The 16,565-nt window shown below is 37.0% G+C and overlaps 3 protein-coding genes across 6 annotated transcripts; 2 read left to right on the top strand and 1 right to left on the bottom strand.

The window, feature by feature from the left end:
- Window positions 1-242: 242 nt before the first annotated feature.
- LOC140892777 (transcription factor TGA2.3-like) lies at window positions 243-4,478 on the top strand. Of its 4 annotated transcripts, none has more exons than XM_073301767.1 (11): window positions 243-454; window positions 676-838; window positions 1,795-1,898; window positions 2,199-2,269; window positions 2,369-2,560; window positions 2,676-2,753; window positions 2,840-2,899; window positions 3,008-3,137; window positions 3,286-3,557; window positions 3,671-3,919; window positions 4,006-4,478. In XM_073301767.1, exons 2-11 carry the CDS (start codon window positions 735-737, stop codon window positions 4,150-4,152), a joined length of 1,407 nt encoding a protein of 468 aa, XP_073157868.1. In that variant the 5' UTR covers window positions 243-454; window positions 676-734; the 3' UTR covers window positions 4,153-4,478. The 4 variants fall into 4 exon arrangements, with proteins under 4 accessions (XP_073157868.1, XP_073157867.1, XP_073157871.1 ...); XM_073301770.1 differs by having other exon boundaries at window positions 254-309; window positions 766-838; XM_073301768.1 differs by having other exon boundaries at window positions 289-309.
- Window positions 4,479-6,270: 1,792 nt separating this feature from the next.
- On the top strand, window positions 6,271-12,751 carry LOC140886740 (microtubule-associated protein 70-1-like). Its single transcript, XM_073293506.1, has 11 exons — window positions 6,271-6,588; window positions 9,469-9,554; window positions 9,898-9,963; window positions 10,122-10,292; window positions 10,419-10,589; window positions 10,686-10,841; window positions 10,954-11,100; window positions 11,492-11,563; window positions 11,661-12,191; window positions 12,344-12,486; window positions 12,618-12,751. The coding sequence occupies exons 1-11, from the start codon at window positions 6,390-6,392 to the stop codon at window positions 12,628-12,630; spliced, it is 1,755 nt and encodes a 584-aa protein (XP_073149607.1). The 5' UTR covers window positions 6,271-6,389; the 3' UTR covers window positions 12,631-12,751.
- Window positions 12,752-12,804: 53 nt separating this feature from the next.
- Window positions 12,805-15,834, bottom strand: LOC140886739 (pentatricopeptide repeat-containing protein At1g80270, mitochondrial-like). The gene is made up of 3 exons (XM_073293505.1): window positions 15,702-15,834; window positions 14,612-15,194; window positions 12,805-14,193 (listed from the first exon to the last, which is right to left on the bottom strand). The coding sequence occupies exons 1-3, from the start codon at window positions 15,734-15,736 to the stop codon at window positions 12,946-12,948; spliced, it is 1,866 nt and encodes a 621-aa protein (XP_073149606.1). The 5' UTR covers window positions 15,737-15,834; the 3' UTR covers window positions 12,805-12,945.
- Window positions 15,835-16,565: the final 731 nt, after the last annotated feature.

Below are 16,565 nucleotides of genomic sequence, written 5' to 3' on the forward strand. Positions count from 1 at the left end.
ATGGTAATAAGTGATCGTTTCATCAGAATTCTACTGCTGCAAGTACAATTTCAAATAAGTACAGGGGTGTGTTTGCAAACTTCCATTATGGCTTGGAAAGGCTATTGACAAAAGGAGGATGCTTTCAAAAGTGGAAAAAATGCTCGGGATGAAAATGACGCATTGCTTGGAACAATCTGAACGTCACGTCTCCAAATAATACGTAAATAAATATAAATGTTTTTTAAAAACAAGAATCTTAAAGGCCCTTGAATATTGTGCTTGACAAGAAAGTCTTCTTGGTGCGGGAGAAATTTCCAGATAAAAATGGTAAATTTTTTGGATTTTTTAAACTAGGATTCTATATTTAGAGCAATCCAATGGGCTTTTTATTAAGTTCTTGGAAGTTGGAAAGATCAAATCTTTTGTCTTTTACCTCCCGGAATACTTGATCTTTGCTTGAAAAATACCAGCTGTAAGCATCAGTCTCTTTGTCCTTGTTATTTTTTTTAGCATCTTTTCGAGTTCTCGCGAGAAGGGTTTGCACTCCACAGGCTTGTGTTTATGGCGACTTTGGTGCATTTGGAAAGTTTGGTTTGATTTTGCGTGTTTGATTTGTGTACTGACGGGGATTTGGTCTTTGTGATGATTTTCTTGTTGACTTTCAAACATTCGCAACTTTTCTGGCTAAAAAAGATTGGAGGTTTTCACTTTGTTTTTCGGGTTTGAGAATTTGAGGAAGTGGGTGATGATTTATGGCTGGTACAACGATTAAAATTGGTGCAGAGGATAATAATAGAAGAAGTGCCACTTCTGTGATGCCAAGCTTCTTCTCTCAGACGCCAGTTTCAAATCCCATGTATGTTTCTCTGCTGTACTCCATTTTTTTTAAATTTCTCTCTATTTTTTTTTTTTCATTTTTAAACTCCGTATTAACGCGAATATGTGGAATTTATTGCTACTACAAGTTCTTGCCAATCTTTACTGGAAATTATTGTTGTATACTTCGCATTAATTTTATAGTCCATTGTTTCTATGGTTCAGTTTCATGTATTTCTTTTTAAGATAAGCAAAGGAGTGAAAACTGTAAACGGGAATCTGGTGAAATTTAAAATCAAAATAATCCGAATTTATTCTTCCAAGTATGAAAATAATTTATTTGCAACAGTACGACCTTTTTAAACAAGCCATTAGTTTGAGTTCTACTGAACTGTGCATGCTTTGAATCCAGTGTTGGATCTAATATGGTTGAAGATTTTCAAGATTGGACAAATCTTTAATCCTTGTACAATAGTAATAGAAAAATAACAAAACAGTTCTTTCTTCTGGTTAAAGCTGATGTACTATTGAATTGAGTTAAAAAGTTGTTGAAAAGGGGAAAAGTAGATAAGGCTGTAGTTTTAGTTGTATTTGTCAATTATTAACGAACATTTAATGCTTAATTAGTTGTGCTTATTGAATTTCATGTAGCATAGTTACTCCCGCGAACCTTTTGTTGTGCACTTGTTCTTGTACCAGCATTTACTTGTTGGAGTTGGTTCACTAAAAACCACAGTTCAAGAAACCTAAAGGAGGTCCAGATGCATGTAAAAAGTAAAACGAGAAAGAAGCTAATTATGCTGATGTTCTTTTGTAAGCTATTAGTCCAAAAGAAGAGCCTAACTGAACTTACTAATCTTTCTCATAGTTTCTCGGAGAGCTAGTGCCAGATTGTTACATTTTTCATGCTTTGATGTACGAAAAAGTGTTTTTCGAATTCCTTATGTTGGAGTATATGTTCATTAGCTTACTAGAAGTGTACCTTGTGGATTGCAGGGGTGCAGAAGCTAACGCAACACAATCTTCGCGACTTTCAGATTATGGGGTCCTCGAGCAATATTTGGGATTTCGCGTCGGAGATTCCAGTGGTATCAGCCAAAGTAAGTTTAATTCTTCTGTGTTTTGTTACTTGGTTTTTGTCAAGTTTCTTCAGTTTCATTCGGATCACAAGTCATGTTCCCGAACTTATACACGGTGCATTTGCTACCTTTAAAACATGGAAGTTGGTCGAGCCTTTGCTTTTATCTCTTGAGATTCTTGAAATGCTTTTAGCTATGGTGAAGGTGAAGATTGCCATTGATTAGCTGTAATTTGAAGTAGTTCAAAATTTTAATCCGGAGTGTCATCTGGCTTCACTGCCAGATTATGTCTTTCATCCAAGCAAGTTGTCTCATTGTTAGGTCCAAGATTTACTTCGACCGTGGATGGCCGACTATCAGGTGCTGATCTCCATTCTCAAGCATTCAATACAGTAAGTATCACTTATCTAATAGCTTTGTTCCTAAAATGCTTTATTGTATATGGAATTGGTTGTTCCGATTGTGATATGTTTTGTATGTCGAATATCTAGACTCATCCTTCAACCAGCACGCTTCTCCCGGGATCTCAATCAATACAGTTTCATAAGTCGCTGGCATCAATGCCGAATATAGTCTCTGCACCTAGTGCTCAGCATGAGAACTGGGGAGATTCCAACATGGCTGATTCCAGCTCCCGTACGGATACTTCGACAGATGTGGAACCTGGTGATAAAAATCCACAAGTGAGCTGTTTTTAATAATCTCCCAACAACGTGCCTGAAATTTGAGTTTATTGGCTCATGTTCATTAATTTCTTTACACTGCATTTGTGAATGCACATTCATGCTTGTGGTGCAGTTTGAAATGGGTCAATCTGCAGCTGTGTTAATCTCTGATTCCACTGATAAATCAAAAGAAAGAACCCAAGATCAAAAGGTTTTGCATTTTCCATGCGAGCTTTTATTTTAGTAAGTGCATGGTAACTTGCTTATTTGATTCTTACAATATTCTCTGATGTTCAGACACAGCGAAGGCTTGCACAAAACCGTGAAGCTGCGAGAAAAAGCAGATTGAGGAAGAAAGTGCGTTTGTAATCTTTTGTTCGTTCTTGGTATTTCATCACTTGAGAATTGTTGTATCGTTGCGGAAATCCTAGATCCTTGAAGTTATAATTTTTATGGGTTCTCTAGGCATATGTTCAGCAGCTGGAGAATAGTCGTTTGAAGTTAACACAAATAGAACAGGAAGTGCAGCGAGCGCGTCAGCAGGGCGTGTTCATCGCAAGCACAGCAGATCAATCTCATACGGGGAGTGCCAACGGTACGGTTCTTTGGGCTAACTTACAGGGACACCCTCTGAAGAAGATCAACGCCTTGAAAGCTTCCTACGACGGAGGGGTGTAAATGTAATACTAGCTAGTTCTCATCGAGTGATCAAAACGAAATCTGATGGTTGTTTTATCCTCCAGGGGCGCTGGCGTTTGATGCAGAATATGCGCGGTGGATGGAAGAGCAGAACCGGCACATAATTGAGCTGCGGACTGCAGTCAATTCACACGCAAATGATGCGGAGCTTCGTACTATTGTCAACAACGTGATAACGCACTTCAACGACGTTTTCAGGCTGAAAGGTAACGCTGCCAAGGTTGATGTGTTTCACATCTTACTAGGAATGTGGAAGACGCCAGCCGAAAGGTGTTTCCTGTGGATCGGTGGATTCCGTCCATCAGAACTCCTCAAGGTATATTAAATTTTGATGCAATGGAATAGGATATTATCATGCGGAAAACAAAGATCATGAGCGTTCACGATCCGGTTTTGATACTTGGCTTGTGATGTGATGTGATGTTGCAGCTTCTTGTGAACCAACTCGAGCCACTAACAGAGCAGCAATTGACGGGTATATTCAATCTGCAGCAATCATCTCATCAAGCCGAAGATGCTCTTTCGCAAGGTATGGATGCATTGCAGCAATCTTTAGCCGAGACGTTGGCCTCTGGTTCCTCTGGATCCGAAGGTTCGTCTGGAAACGTGGCTAATTATATGGGACAGATGGCCATGGCCATGGGGAAGTTGGGAACTCTAGAAGGTTTTATTCGACAGGTAATATATATCTTCCCTATAAATATATGTACTTTCCTGAGACGTCCCGTCCGACGGTATTGAGTGGTTTGTTCCTACATTATTAGGCTGACAACCTGCGGCAGCAAACTCTACAACAAATGCATCGTGTACTAACAACCAAGCAATCAGCCCGCGCACTTCTCTTGATAAACGACTATTTCTCGAGGCTTCGTGCACTCAGTTCTCTTTGGCTCGCGAGGCCACAAGAATGATAGTCGTGGTGGTAGCGTTCTCCCCTCCCCTTGACGCAGAATGTGGTTAGCACGTGAAAGAAGAAATCAAATGGTAAAAAACTCGTCTAGGATGACGACTCCATGGTGGTTGCGAGGGATGTCGATTTGTAAAATATGGTGTAAGATCGTTGCAATGCATAGCTTCTTCGATCATGTCAGATTACTGGTTAGGTGTTGTATTCTGATTCTAGCGTTGGTAGAACAAGAAGCAATGTTTAGTAGAGGTATTTTAGGAGGAAGATTAGGTGACATGTTATAAAGAAAGTTAAATAATTCAAATTCAAAATAATGCTCTGGTTTCGCAATATTTTAATTTCTACACATAATTTCCATTCATTTCATCTATAACATATATGTATATTTGTTCCCACCAAATGGCACTTGTATGTATCCACTTATCCGTACGTTTGATGGTGACTCCTGTTGAAGTTTTTGGATTGAATTGACATTTGATCGTTATTATTGAAGTTGGTACCTTGTCTTTGTCTCGATTGCTTGGCTTATTGAATCTTATTTGGCTTCTTTTTTATACCTTTTTTTTTGCGTTAAATGTTTACTTTTGAACAAGCAATTCTTCAAGTACTTTTTATTCGACCAACACTGAGAAAAACAATTGTAGAAAGAAAACTTCATAATATGTTTTTAAAACATTTTGTAAGAACTATCTTAATTAATTATATATAATGTCTACTTAATCTCATCGCCCTCTTATATATCATATATATATAACACGTGAATATATATTAGAGAAACAAGTTCAAAGTGATATTGCTTGTGGGGGAGGATAAGTGGACGAGTATAGAAAGCAAAGGACCCAATAGGTATTTGGGACTGACGCTTTGTTGTTGTTCTAAAGGCATCGCATGTGCAATATGCGTTATCTCATATCCCCACCTCACATGCGGTTCTCGCATTTCTTACTTTCTTTAGCCGCATCTCCTCTTTGTATTCTCCTATGCCTCCCTAACTTTAACTAAAGTGAAATGATTATATGTAAGTGAGAGGTCATCATATTCTGATAATAATAGTAATATATATAAACATTATTTTCTGAATCAAAATATAATAAATTTTTATTTATATTTTTTTTAGTATCACGAGTCCTGCCGGGGTTTTTGGCTTCAACGTGAGATCAAAATTGCATTTCTTCTTTATTGAGAGAGATTTCTGCACTTAATATATGCTGCACAGAGAATGTTACTTCTTGTGTTCATTTTATACAACATGTTAATATCATCATATAAACATCTTGAATTAAAAAATATATAAATAGTAATACTTTCGATCTAGCATGGACTGAGTCATATTTACAACAATTATGTCGTGATATTTTGCTATTATCTCGTGAGATTTTGCATTTAATGTATCGTGAGATTTGATAAATTAAAATTTTGTATTGAATTTTTTATGATGTAAAAATTGTTGTACAAATTTGGTTGTACATATAGCATTGCTCAATGTCTCCTTCTGGACAACTGCTGCTTTCGCACTAGAAAAGCCAGAAGAGTGGTTATTTTGTTTGCACTACCAACGGCAAAATTGAACCTAACTTTAGCAAGTCATGTACCACTAAATTAGTATTTGGTTATTGAGTTGTGACCGTTGTAATTGTTGACCAAATCCAATGTTGTCTTTGGATTCATGCTACGAAATAATTTAAAAGAAGTTAGTAAAATATAAATCAATAGACAAATAAAACACATTTAAATGAAAATAGAGAATTAATTTATATCTTTTCTTTGTGTATTTGCATAACAAGTTCACCCGGCTGATTTCACTGTTTTAGCTATTAATGCAACTGATGATATAGATTATAGAGTGAATAAAATATTTGATTTTTTTTTAAAGCAAATAAGATATTCTCTATGTCCATGTATGAATTACATTCGATGGACACAAAAATAATAACACTTGATGCTAAATCTAACGATTTGAACATATAAAAATAAAAATTCATACTCACTTAACAAATTAATATAAAAGGACATTAATTAACAGTGAATTAAAACCCCGCTTAAACCTCCTCGCTAATCCCCGGTCCCTATATAAAACCCACACATCTGGTTTCTCTCTCTACTGCGAATCCAATCCCACTAACCTTCCAAGTTCCCATTCTCTCTCTATATATATTACAAACACTTTACTTGCATTCACAAATTTCACATTTTTTGTTTCTGTTTTCGTACCGACCAGAAGAAGGGGGATTGGAGACTTCCATGGGGAGTTATTATCAGAATTGCGTTAATGGAGAACCGGAGATACAGAGGCTGACGTCACCGGTTTCTTTCAAGCCGAAGAAGAAACCGTCCACGGTTTACTGCCGAGCCGGCCCGGAGGTGGATGACATTATTACGATGCTGCATGGCTCTGATCCAGTGCGTGTCGAGCTCACTCGCCTTGAGAACGAATGCCGAGGTATGTTCTTTTGTGGATTCATTAGTATCATATTGTGCTTGCTCAGATTGTGGGGTTTTTTTTTTTTGGATGAATAATGATTTGTTTGCTGGAAAAAAAAATTGGGTAAAGTTTGCTTCATCTGAGGCCTAGAACTTTACAAGTGCAGATTACAAATTATAAGTTTCTCGATCACCCAAATGGAGTAATTTGTGTGTGTGTGTGTTTTTTTTTAATTTATTTTTTTGAGATTTGGGAAGAGCTATCGTTGTAGCTGGGTGAACTCAATATTATGAGTAGGTCTCAATACTGGTTCGGATATGTATATCTCACAAAATTAATTATTTTGTAATAATTGTATGCCGCGGTGTGGTTAATGCTTTGTCGTTTTTGAAATTCAAATTGGAAGGAGTAGTCTGTGTGTCTAGAAAACATGGACGTTTGTTTATGGATGGAGGCCTTGTTTTGTTTAGTATTCTTGTCGTTTATAGATAGATAGAAGATCAATCATGCAATTTTTGATATTCAAAAGCTAAAAAAAGTGGTCCATGGCTCCATGCTAGCTTTCAATTATCACACACAGAATTTTGTGAATATGATGGTGGAATAATCATGGGAATAATTTTTCGATTGGAACTGTAGAAAAAAGAAGATGGAATATGAATGTGCTCAAGGTTACAGCCAGCAAAGCAAACGAATAAATGTTACATATTCTGGATAGCGTGTGGTTTCGTTGATGAGTGAAAGTAAAGTTAATTATTTTATCTTAAAACAAAAACAGAAATAAAAATAAAAGTAAATTTTGAAGGCCCCACTTAATTCTGCCGTTGTAGCTTCCTTTATACATAATTTACCGATTTATAGATCTGGTCATTTAACCAATTCTCCGCTTTTTTCGACTTTTTGGAATTAGGATTTCATCTAAGTTTTCAAAAACAAAAGGAAAAATTGAGTCATATGAAAACAAATAACATAAAAATAATCGTTTGTGTGTACTTAAGACTCTAGCAAATGCTAATTAATGTTTGTAATAATTCATATTAATGTGGGGTCCATTGATTTTTTAGTGGACCCCACATTTATTATTAAATATCCAACCTCATATGGAAAAGCATGTTTCTTCAGTTACTTAACCATAAACTGATTAATCAGACTCCGACAGACGCTATTATATGATCAGGCATGATCAAGTTCAAAATTTTGAAAAAATAAAGCATTAATGTTGCAGAAACACAAAATATCAACGGTGAGGATAAAGCATTGCATTAATGTTGTATATAAAACAGTACATTCGTAGTGTGCTGAATACATATTTCCTCAAGTGCATTTTTATTTTCCTTTGGGAACGTTTTTGAAGCAAAAATCCTGCTCAGTTTCACGCTTATTCAACGGCATTAAAGTTTCTGCAATTGCATTCTGAACAAGGAAATCATTCCTTGTTACCAATCATATGGTGAACAATGTGTTTGAGGCTATTAATATTTAATAGTGTAGATAAGCACGTCTTTTGATATGCATTGGTGATTTCTTATGTGTTAATAAGTTCCATAAGGCCAAGTTTGGTGTTAAATGTTGTTCGACAATGTATCACTGTACCCAGATAACGAACCAATCTAATTCAGAAAGCAAGGCTAACTCAATTGAGCAACCTCTATTACCGTGTGTTTCTTCTTTGGCATTTTTGGTCACGGGGACGTTGAAGCACAATCTACTGCACTATCAGAAACCGCTTTCAGATTCTACCGTAAACATCAATATTGGTAGATTCTGTGAAGAATTATTGATTCGGAATAACTGATGTTAACATCAGAAACAATATGAAACCAAAATTGCATCAATCTATCTATCTTGTTCTTCCAAAAGTCTCCAAGAAATTTCCTACGAATTTATGAAAAACATGAAGAGATAGAAGAGGATGAAAGAATTAGTGTTGCTGTAACAATAGAAAATGACCCTACAAAATATTAATCTTGAATTTGAAAAGGGTCCAAGATGCATGCATATATATTATGCCCATTTAATAAGCATGGGTATGCTCCTGTAAAAAACCATTATTTATTCTAACCTTTCATTCTTTCAGTAATTGATTCATGCAATGTACTTTCCATACCTTTCGTTCAGTAATAGATCTTTAATGGCCTGTTTTATGTGACCCACATTCATCTTCCACCATTTGAGGGCTATTTAGTAGGTGCTTTTATCACGCAATGGAAGAACAAGTATGACTGCCAGCCTTTTATATGTATATAGATAGACATAGATATAGATATTTCTGTATATTTATATGTAAATATATATGTATTTTAAGAATTGAATGGAGAATAACTTAACAAATATGCAGATTGCAATGAAACTTGCGTTATAAAGTTGACAAAGTTTACTCAAATTTCTGGTACATGTTATGTGCTGCTCATTCTTACCTAATACAGTGGCTGTGAATAAGCATATAATTGGAAAGCGCGGAACTTATTGGCTTGGAGATTAACAATTAACTATTCTTGATCATTGCTTCAGTTATTTGGCTAAGCTCTGGTTGAAGCATTTCATTCTTTTGGAGATTCTTTTTCTTTCGTTTACGTGTTTTCAGGAAGATAGGACCTCAATTAGAATGAGGCTGAAGTTCGCTAAGTTGTATTGCGCATTTATCATGATGCATTACAAGATGCGAAAAGTTACTGAGTTCCTGGGATGATAGATATATATACATTAAATGAACAAAACAAAATGTATCATCATTCAAACTTATAGGCATGTTAGATATTCAAAGAAATTTCATGAAGCCAATTCAAGTGTAAACTGCTAAAAAGCTAATTTTATCTTGAATTTGGTTTACTCTGGAGTTCAAGTCAAATACATTAAAGGTTTTTAGAATTTCTATGAAAGAATGTAGCAAATGTGCAGAGAAAGATAGAGAACTGGGAGAAAGGCATGCAGAAATCAAAGCATTGAAGAGTTCCGAACGCCTTAAAGAGAAGGCTGTTGAAGAGGTACGTTTATCCCTAAGTTATATATATTTTGATGTCTATGAGTATGCAGTAAAATTCTGTGGGTAGTTTTGTAAGGGTAAACTGAAACTACTGCTTGTTGGTCACCTCATAAAACTGTGCTCGAATGGTCACTTAGTTGGACGTTAATCTGAACAATTGTAAGTTAGTTTCTGAAAAATTTGGCTTATTTAGTTGTTGCAGACAAAATGAATTTCTTGTTTCTGGCGTCTTTTTTTTTTTTTTTGGTTTGGGTATTTGGATTTTGGAGAGCTGGTTGTTTGGATAAGTACTGGGAAATAGGTTCCTTGCTAAATGTTGCTCATTGATATGCTGTCTTTTGCAGCTTACTGAGGAGCTCAAGAAAGTGTATGATAAGTTAAAAACAATGGAAGCTCAACTTGAAAGCAAGGTACACATACGGCTACTTGAGTTCTAGTAATGACTGTTGTCTACTTGTTTCTCTGTCTCCTAGATTTGCCGATAGATTTTAAGGAAATAAGTAACATCAGAACTTTGAAGCTTAAAGAAGACTGAAAAAAGTAACTATGCATTCACTTGTTCATTCAGAATCTTGAACTTAAGAAAATAAATGAAGAGAAAAAAGCAGCTCTGGCCGCACAATTTGCCGCGGAAGCCACTCTTCGAAGAGTACATGCTGCACAGAGAGATGACGAGATGCCTCCCATAGAGGCAATAATTGCTCCTCTCGAGGCCGAGTTAAAAATTGCAAGATTGGAGGTACTTACCAATTACTACTTCTATTTTGTACTAGTGAATATCCTAAACATGAATAATTTTGCCGCTCATTATGGACTATGGAGTGATAAATTTGTAACTGGAAATGCGTGGATTTTGGTTCTTTAGGTGGCAAAGTTACAAGAAGACAACAAATCTCTTGATCGACTCACTAAAACCAAAGAGGCTGCTCTCTTGGAAGCAGAGCATACAGTTCAGATTGCTCTAGCAAAAGCATCATTGGTTGATGATCTAGAGAACAAAAATCAAGAGCTGGTGAAACAGATCGAGATATGCCAGGTGTGTGACTGTTTTAGAGCAGTCGTAGAAAACCCGTGAATTGATTTCAGGTGTTACTGTAGATTTCTGATAAAACGCTCCTTGATTTTGTAACAGGAGGAGAATAAAATATTGGATAAAATGCATAGGCAAAAGGTTGCTGAGGTTGAAAAGCTAACAGAGACGGTTCATGAGCTTGAGGAGGCTGTTCTGGCTGGGGGTGCTGCAGCCAATGCTGTACGGGATTACCAGCGAAAAGTGCAAGAAATAAATGTAAAGTCTAACTGCTCTTTAATTTCCCTTTTTTGTGAATAATGTGTTTAAACCTTCAAGCGCCACCATCGTGTGCATCTTTTGGTTGTTGCTAATTGCAAAGCTTGGGCAGGATGAAAAAAGAATCCTGGACCGTGAACTGGCTCGTGCTAAGATTTCAGCAAATCGTGTTGCTGTTGTTGTTGCAAATGATTGGAAAGATGCAACAGACAAAGTAATGCCAGTAAAACAATGGCTGGAAGAAAGAAAATTCTATCAGGTGCGTAATGTAACTTTGAGTAAAAATGTGTGCTAAAAATTGATATCATATAAGTAGTGGTACAGTAGAGTGATTGCAAAGCATAACAAGTCAAATCTAAGTTGAGGAACTCTAATAATGATATACCAATTTCCTGTTATTGGCAACCTGATTAAGTAGAAATTGGTGAAGCAAGTGAATGAGACTCGAATGGGCATAATTTAAGCGTTTGGAGTGTGGGTTAGGATTAAAGAAATAGTTTTGGTAAACGTTTCTTGGATGGAACAGTTCTTTTAAATGTTCGCGACCAACGTTACTTAAACCGAAGACCTCAGTATTAGTACATGGAGCGAATATCTTAATCATTGTATGTACTTACTCAGATGCAATCTGATGATTTAGACTTTTTCAGGGAGAAATGCAGCAGCTGAAAGATAAACTCGCAATTGCGGACCGTGCTGCCAAGGTAGAAGCTCAGCTGAAGGTAAGAAAATAGATAATTTTTGTACATCCTACCATTATTTACTTCGTCGAGATGACGAGAATCACTTAATCCTCATTATTAACACTTAATGAATTAGGAAAAATATCATTCGCGCTTTAAGTTCTTGGAGGAGAGACTTAAACCACGGTCCAACAGCACAGCCCGTGCTTCTTCACAAGGAAAAAGTTTGAGTAATGGGACTCCGCGAAGGATGTCACTTGGAGGAGCAGAAAACTTCGCCCTACCATCCTCAAATGTGTTTCAATCTAAAAAACTAAATTTATCGAAGTCATCCCGGACAGTTGGTTCAAATTCATTGTTGAGGCAGGTAAACCATATGCCAAGTACACTTGAAGGTGATGGCAGGTTAACACGCGGTGACAAGGTTGTTGCGGATATTAGCGAGAAAGATAATTGGCTCGCTCCCAGCAAAAATGGCCAAAATAATATAACAATAACTCCATGTGAGAATGGAGATGGGTGTACATTGACTGAGAAATTGGAAAGGGAAAACCATGACTTCGTCTCTGGAATGCTATATGATATGCTGCAAAAAGAGGTCTCAATGCTGCGAAAATCTTGCCGTGAAAAAGACCAGGGCCTGAAGGACAAAGATGATGCTATTGAGGTATGTTTCCTGACATCCATGTAAACACAGATACTCGACTGTAGAAAAATTTGAAAAAGCAAGGGCCGATTGCCATACATATCCGTAGCCCCCAAATCCCACGTCTCTCTGTGCCTCTGAGCATTTAACTTTCTGTCATTGGAATTGCTCAGATGCTGGCAAAGAAGGTTGAAACATTAAACAAAGCAATGGAAGTTGAGGCCAAGAAAATGCGCAGAGAAGTTGCTGCCATGGAAAAGGAAGTTGCAACTATACGCGGCGGTAAAGAACATGATCCAAGGAACCGGCATTTGAGGTACATATGTCAAGCCAGGATATCTGGTCCATTCTTTGTTCTCTTTCCTCAAATAGATATGAAATGTCTCAAATTCATTAGGTACAGTTGTTGTCATTGGATGCTGATGAGATTTTTGCTAAAATTTTCAGGACCGGACGGTGACCCTTAGCCCCCGATTACAAGGTGCAATCATTATTCCACGATAAGGAGATCTTGTTTATCTAAACTATAGCAAGTTTGTTAGCAGTGACCAATGTTACTTCCCTCTTGAATGTACCACATACTGGATTTGTATTTAGCTCATTTCATGATTTGTAAAAAATTTTAGTTCTTCCGACTCCGAACATTCTCTACTTCTCTGTACTGCTCAATTCAAATTTATATAATAATCCCATAATATATGAAATAAAATATCACGCATAATCTAACACCTTACTCGGATCGAATCAAACATGGGACACAGAGCATTCATTTTCCTCATTCCAGCAAATCAGCCACATTTTCCTTTCTAAAAGCTTCGACCTTAGCCACCTGCATGGTAAATGATTTACTCGGGAGAAGACTATCGCCCTTCATCCTCTCGATGAACCCATAAGCCGGAGCCTTGGCGTTTTTATAGGCCAGAAGAAGTGTGTTATATTGCTGATGACGTGCAGCGTATCCAGCCTTTCTCATCCTCAGGAATAACCTCTCAACACTGTGTATGTCCCCACTTTTCGCGTACTCATCCATGATTGCTATGTAAGAATTAACCAGTGGCCTTCCCCTTCTTTGCTGAGCAGATTTCTCAAGAATATTGTCAGCTTTTTCGACTTCTCCAGTTGCAATATACAGCGTAACAAGTGCATCCCAAGTCAGCGGATTAGGGTAACACCCGCTTGCCTCCATTTGCTTCACAAGATTCTTCGCTTTTGCGAACATCTTGTTATTTGCGTAGACCTTTAGAAGAGCATTGAAATGCTTTACAGATTTTGTCTCAAGTTTTTTCACCATTATGTCAAACGCTGCCTCAGCATTTTCAATTTTTCCAAGCTGTCCCCAAGCTTCAATAGCAGCCATACAGTCTACCCAACTTGGACGAGATTCACAAGCTTTCCAGATTCTCCCAACTTCATCTTCCCTACCAAGTAAAGCATAAATTGGAAGTAGAACCCCACATATTCCCAGATTTTCATTTATATCAACTCGTTCAACCTCCTTCAGCATGGTCTCGGCTTTATCTTTTAGCCCGACAGCGGTATAGTAACGAGCCAAGGACAGCAACATGTGATTGTTAGGTTTCACTCCGTCAGCCTTCATTTTCTCAAGAATTTGCTCCATCCCAGATATATCCTTGGATTTCCCCTTTATATCGATTAAAATCTGGTAGGTGGATACAGATGGTTTGATGTTCTCTTTCTGCATTAAGAGCAGAACATCAGCAATTTTCTCATAACCACTTCTCTTGTATAGAATTAGCAACTGATTGAAAGAAAAGAGTGTAACAGGTAATCCTAGATTCTTGATTTTATCAAACACTTCTTCAGATTTCTTCACATCGGTAGCAGCAACACAATTTGCCAACAGAGTTCGATAGACTAGTTCACCTCTAAAAGATTCAGGAATTTGCTCAACATATCTTTCCGCCTGTTTGTGACCGCGGACTTTGGCCACTAAATCGACACGAGAAGCATAATAATTCTCAAGAAAATCAAGATGCTTAGACGACTCCAACCATTCAGACAGCTGCAAGATTGGAAGGCAAACAATGTAAGCGGCACTCTGAATCTCCTAAAATAAAACATACAACATGCACTGACTCATAAACACGGGTCCATTAAACTTAACCACAAAACAGGTCCATTGGAGGGGTCTAAGGCATGTATTTTGGTCTCAACTTTGGGTGGTAAATGGAGAGTATTTCTTAACTTTTATCATGAGCGATAGTTCAGGGAGACCCATGAAGAAGCTTCCTAGAATGAGTTAATATGCCCTTGTAAGACGCCAAAGACGATACACAGTGAAGGCTTCCTTGATAAACCGTCAACACTTAAAAGAGATGGACCAAACAAAAAATTGTTGCTACTCATTTGCAAGATGTAGAGAAGCAAAGATGAAGGATAAACAAAATAAACATCATACAATAAACTATAAGAAAAACCACCTGCAAGGCTCTGAGAAACAACCGTCGTTTCCGAAGTTCAAGCATGGTTAATGATACTTCTATTTGGCTCACTTCATTTCCTTCTTCTACCCATTTCTCACAAACTTCCTTCATTGATATGGCATGATTAGCTAGGATAGCTTTAATTAATGTTGAAGTAGCTTTAGTTTCGGTAGAGCTTTTCTTTCCAGCATCAGCCTCAAGAATCGAGGCCTCCAACTCATTCTCCTTATCATCCATAACACCATCCCCTTCAGAGAACTCATCACCATTCTCATCTCCAGAAGTAGATTCTTGAACTAAACCGCATGGCATTCCGAGATCAGAAAAACCATCATCCAACTTGTCGTCGTCATCTTTTACATGGCTCTTGGGACCAGCTTGAGAAGAAAAAGGATGAAATTCTGTATAAGACTTCAAAGAAACAAAAGATGAGTTGTAAAATCTTGTGTTAGACAGCAATCTGTCGAATACTTTTTCTTGAGGTCCAATCAATCCAGTATGATAATTTTCCAAATAACAAGTTAAGATTTCTGACTGCACACAGCTTATTCGAGTGCTCCCTGAGCTTATACCTGGATTCCTACAGCACGAATAAGGTAATATTAATTAAAGCAGTCATTTTGGACAAGGCTGCCCATTTAACCACAAATAAAAGATAATACAATCACAGAGTGTTTTTCCACTGTGACAAAAAACACTGGTTTCTAAACGATCAAAGTTCACTGCAGGCACCAACAGACACAAAGATACTAACGAAACATAAAATGCCAAAAATAGATCTCCAGCAATGTTTGCTTTTCTTTAGATCACCAGAACAAACCTTTCAGAAAAAGTACACACAAAACAAATGGCCCCAATCCATAAATACGCAGGCATAGTTGATCACAATTCCTCAAATCTAACGAAGACAAAAATCGAACCACTTAGGTTAGGATCGTTCTTACACCCCATAAATGTACATTCCAAAACATACACAATGTGGCTAAAACATGCAGCTTCGGCAATCGGCATTGCGTCACATTTCTCCAAGGGCCCACGAAAAACGAACACACTAAACAGCCATCTCGCAATCAAAAAACATAGTTACCTTATATGAACAGAAGCTCTGCGTAATGCCCACATGCTGAGGTCGATTTCCTAAATCAATTTTGGTATTGGGTGAGCCCTAAATCCTAGCTAAACCTAAACCCATACAGTCTACAGAAGTGGGTTTGTTTCAGGCAAAACATTTTGGAGAAAAAGTATTATTAGGAATTATCAGGAAATAAATAATAATGCGTTCCACTATTTGATTATATTTAATTATGTTGTGAAAAGTAAAAATTTATGGTAAAAACTAAAAACTCTAAAACTCAAAATATATATCAAACCAAACACTTATAAAATCTTCTCTCTAAACTTGTGTTATTTCTTCACAAATGTTGAGGTCTATTTATAGATCCTCAATTGAGAAATGTCCAAAAATAAATATGTCATCAATTACATAATCAAAAATTAAAATATCATCCCATCACCATCACAATAATTTTCAATCTAATTTTAATATATAATTTCCAATACTCCCCCTTGTGATGATGATCGTGATATTACGTGTTTGTATACTGCCTCGTTAAAAACCTTACTAGGAAAAACCCAGCGGGATAAAAACCATAGCAAGGAAAAAAAGTGCAGCCACGTAAACTCCCCCTCATGTTAATACGATCGATTCTTCACATACGCTGTAGATTTCGCATCCCAATATTATATATATGCTTTCTGAATATTGCCGTAGGAAGCGCCTTTGTGAAGAGATCTTATGAGTTCTCACTTGATTGAATGTAACAGATATCAATATCTTTATTCTTCTCAAGCTCTTGAGTGTAGGCAAAGAACTTTGGGAGATATGTTTGGTTCTGTCACTTTTGATGTATCCTTATTTCATTTGAGCAATACATGCAGCATTATCTTCATA

Source organism: Henckelia pumila, chromosome 3 (genome assembly GCF_033568475.1).
Source record: "Henckelia pumila isolate YLH828 chromosome 3, ASM3356847v2, whole genome shotgun sequence".
In the NCBI taxonomy this organism is placed as follows: Eukaryota; Viridiplantae; Streptophyta; class Magnoliopsida; order Lamiales; family Gesneriaceae; genus Henckelia; species Henckelia pumila.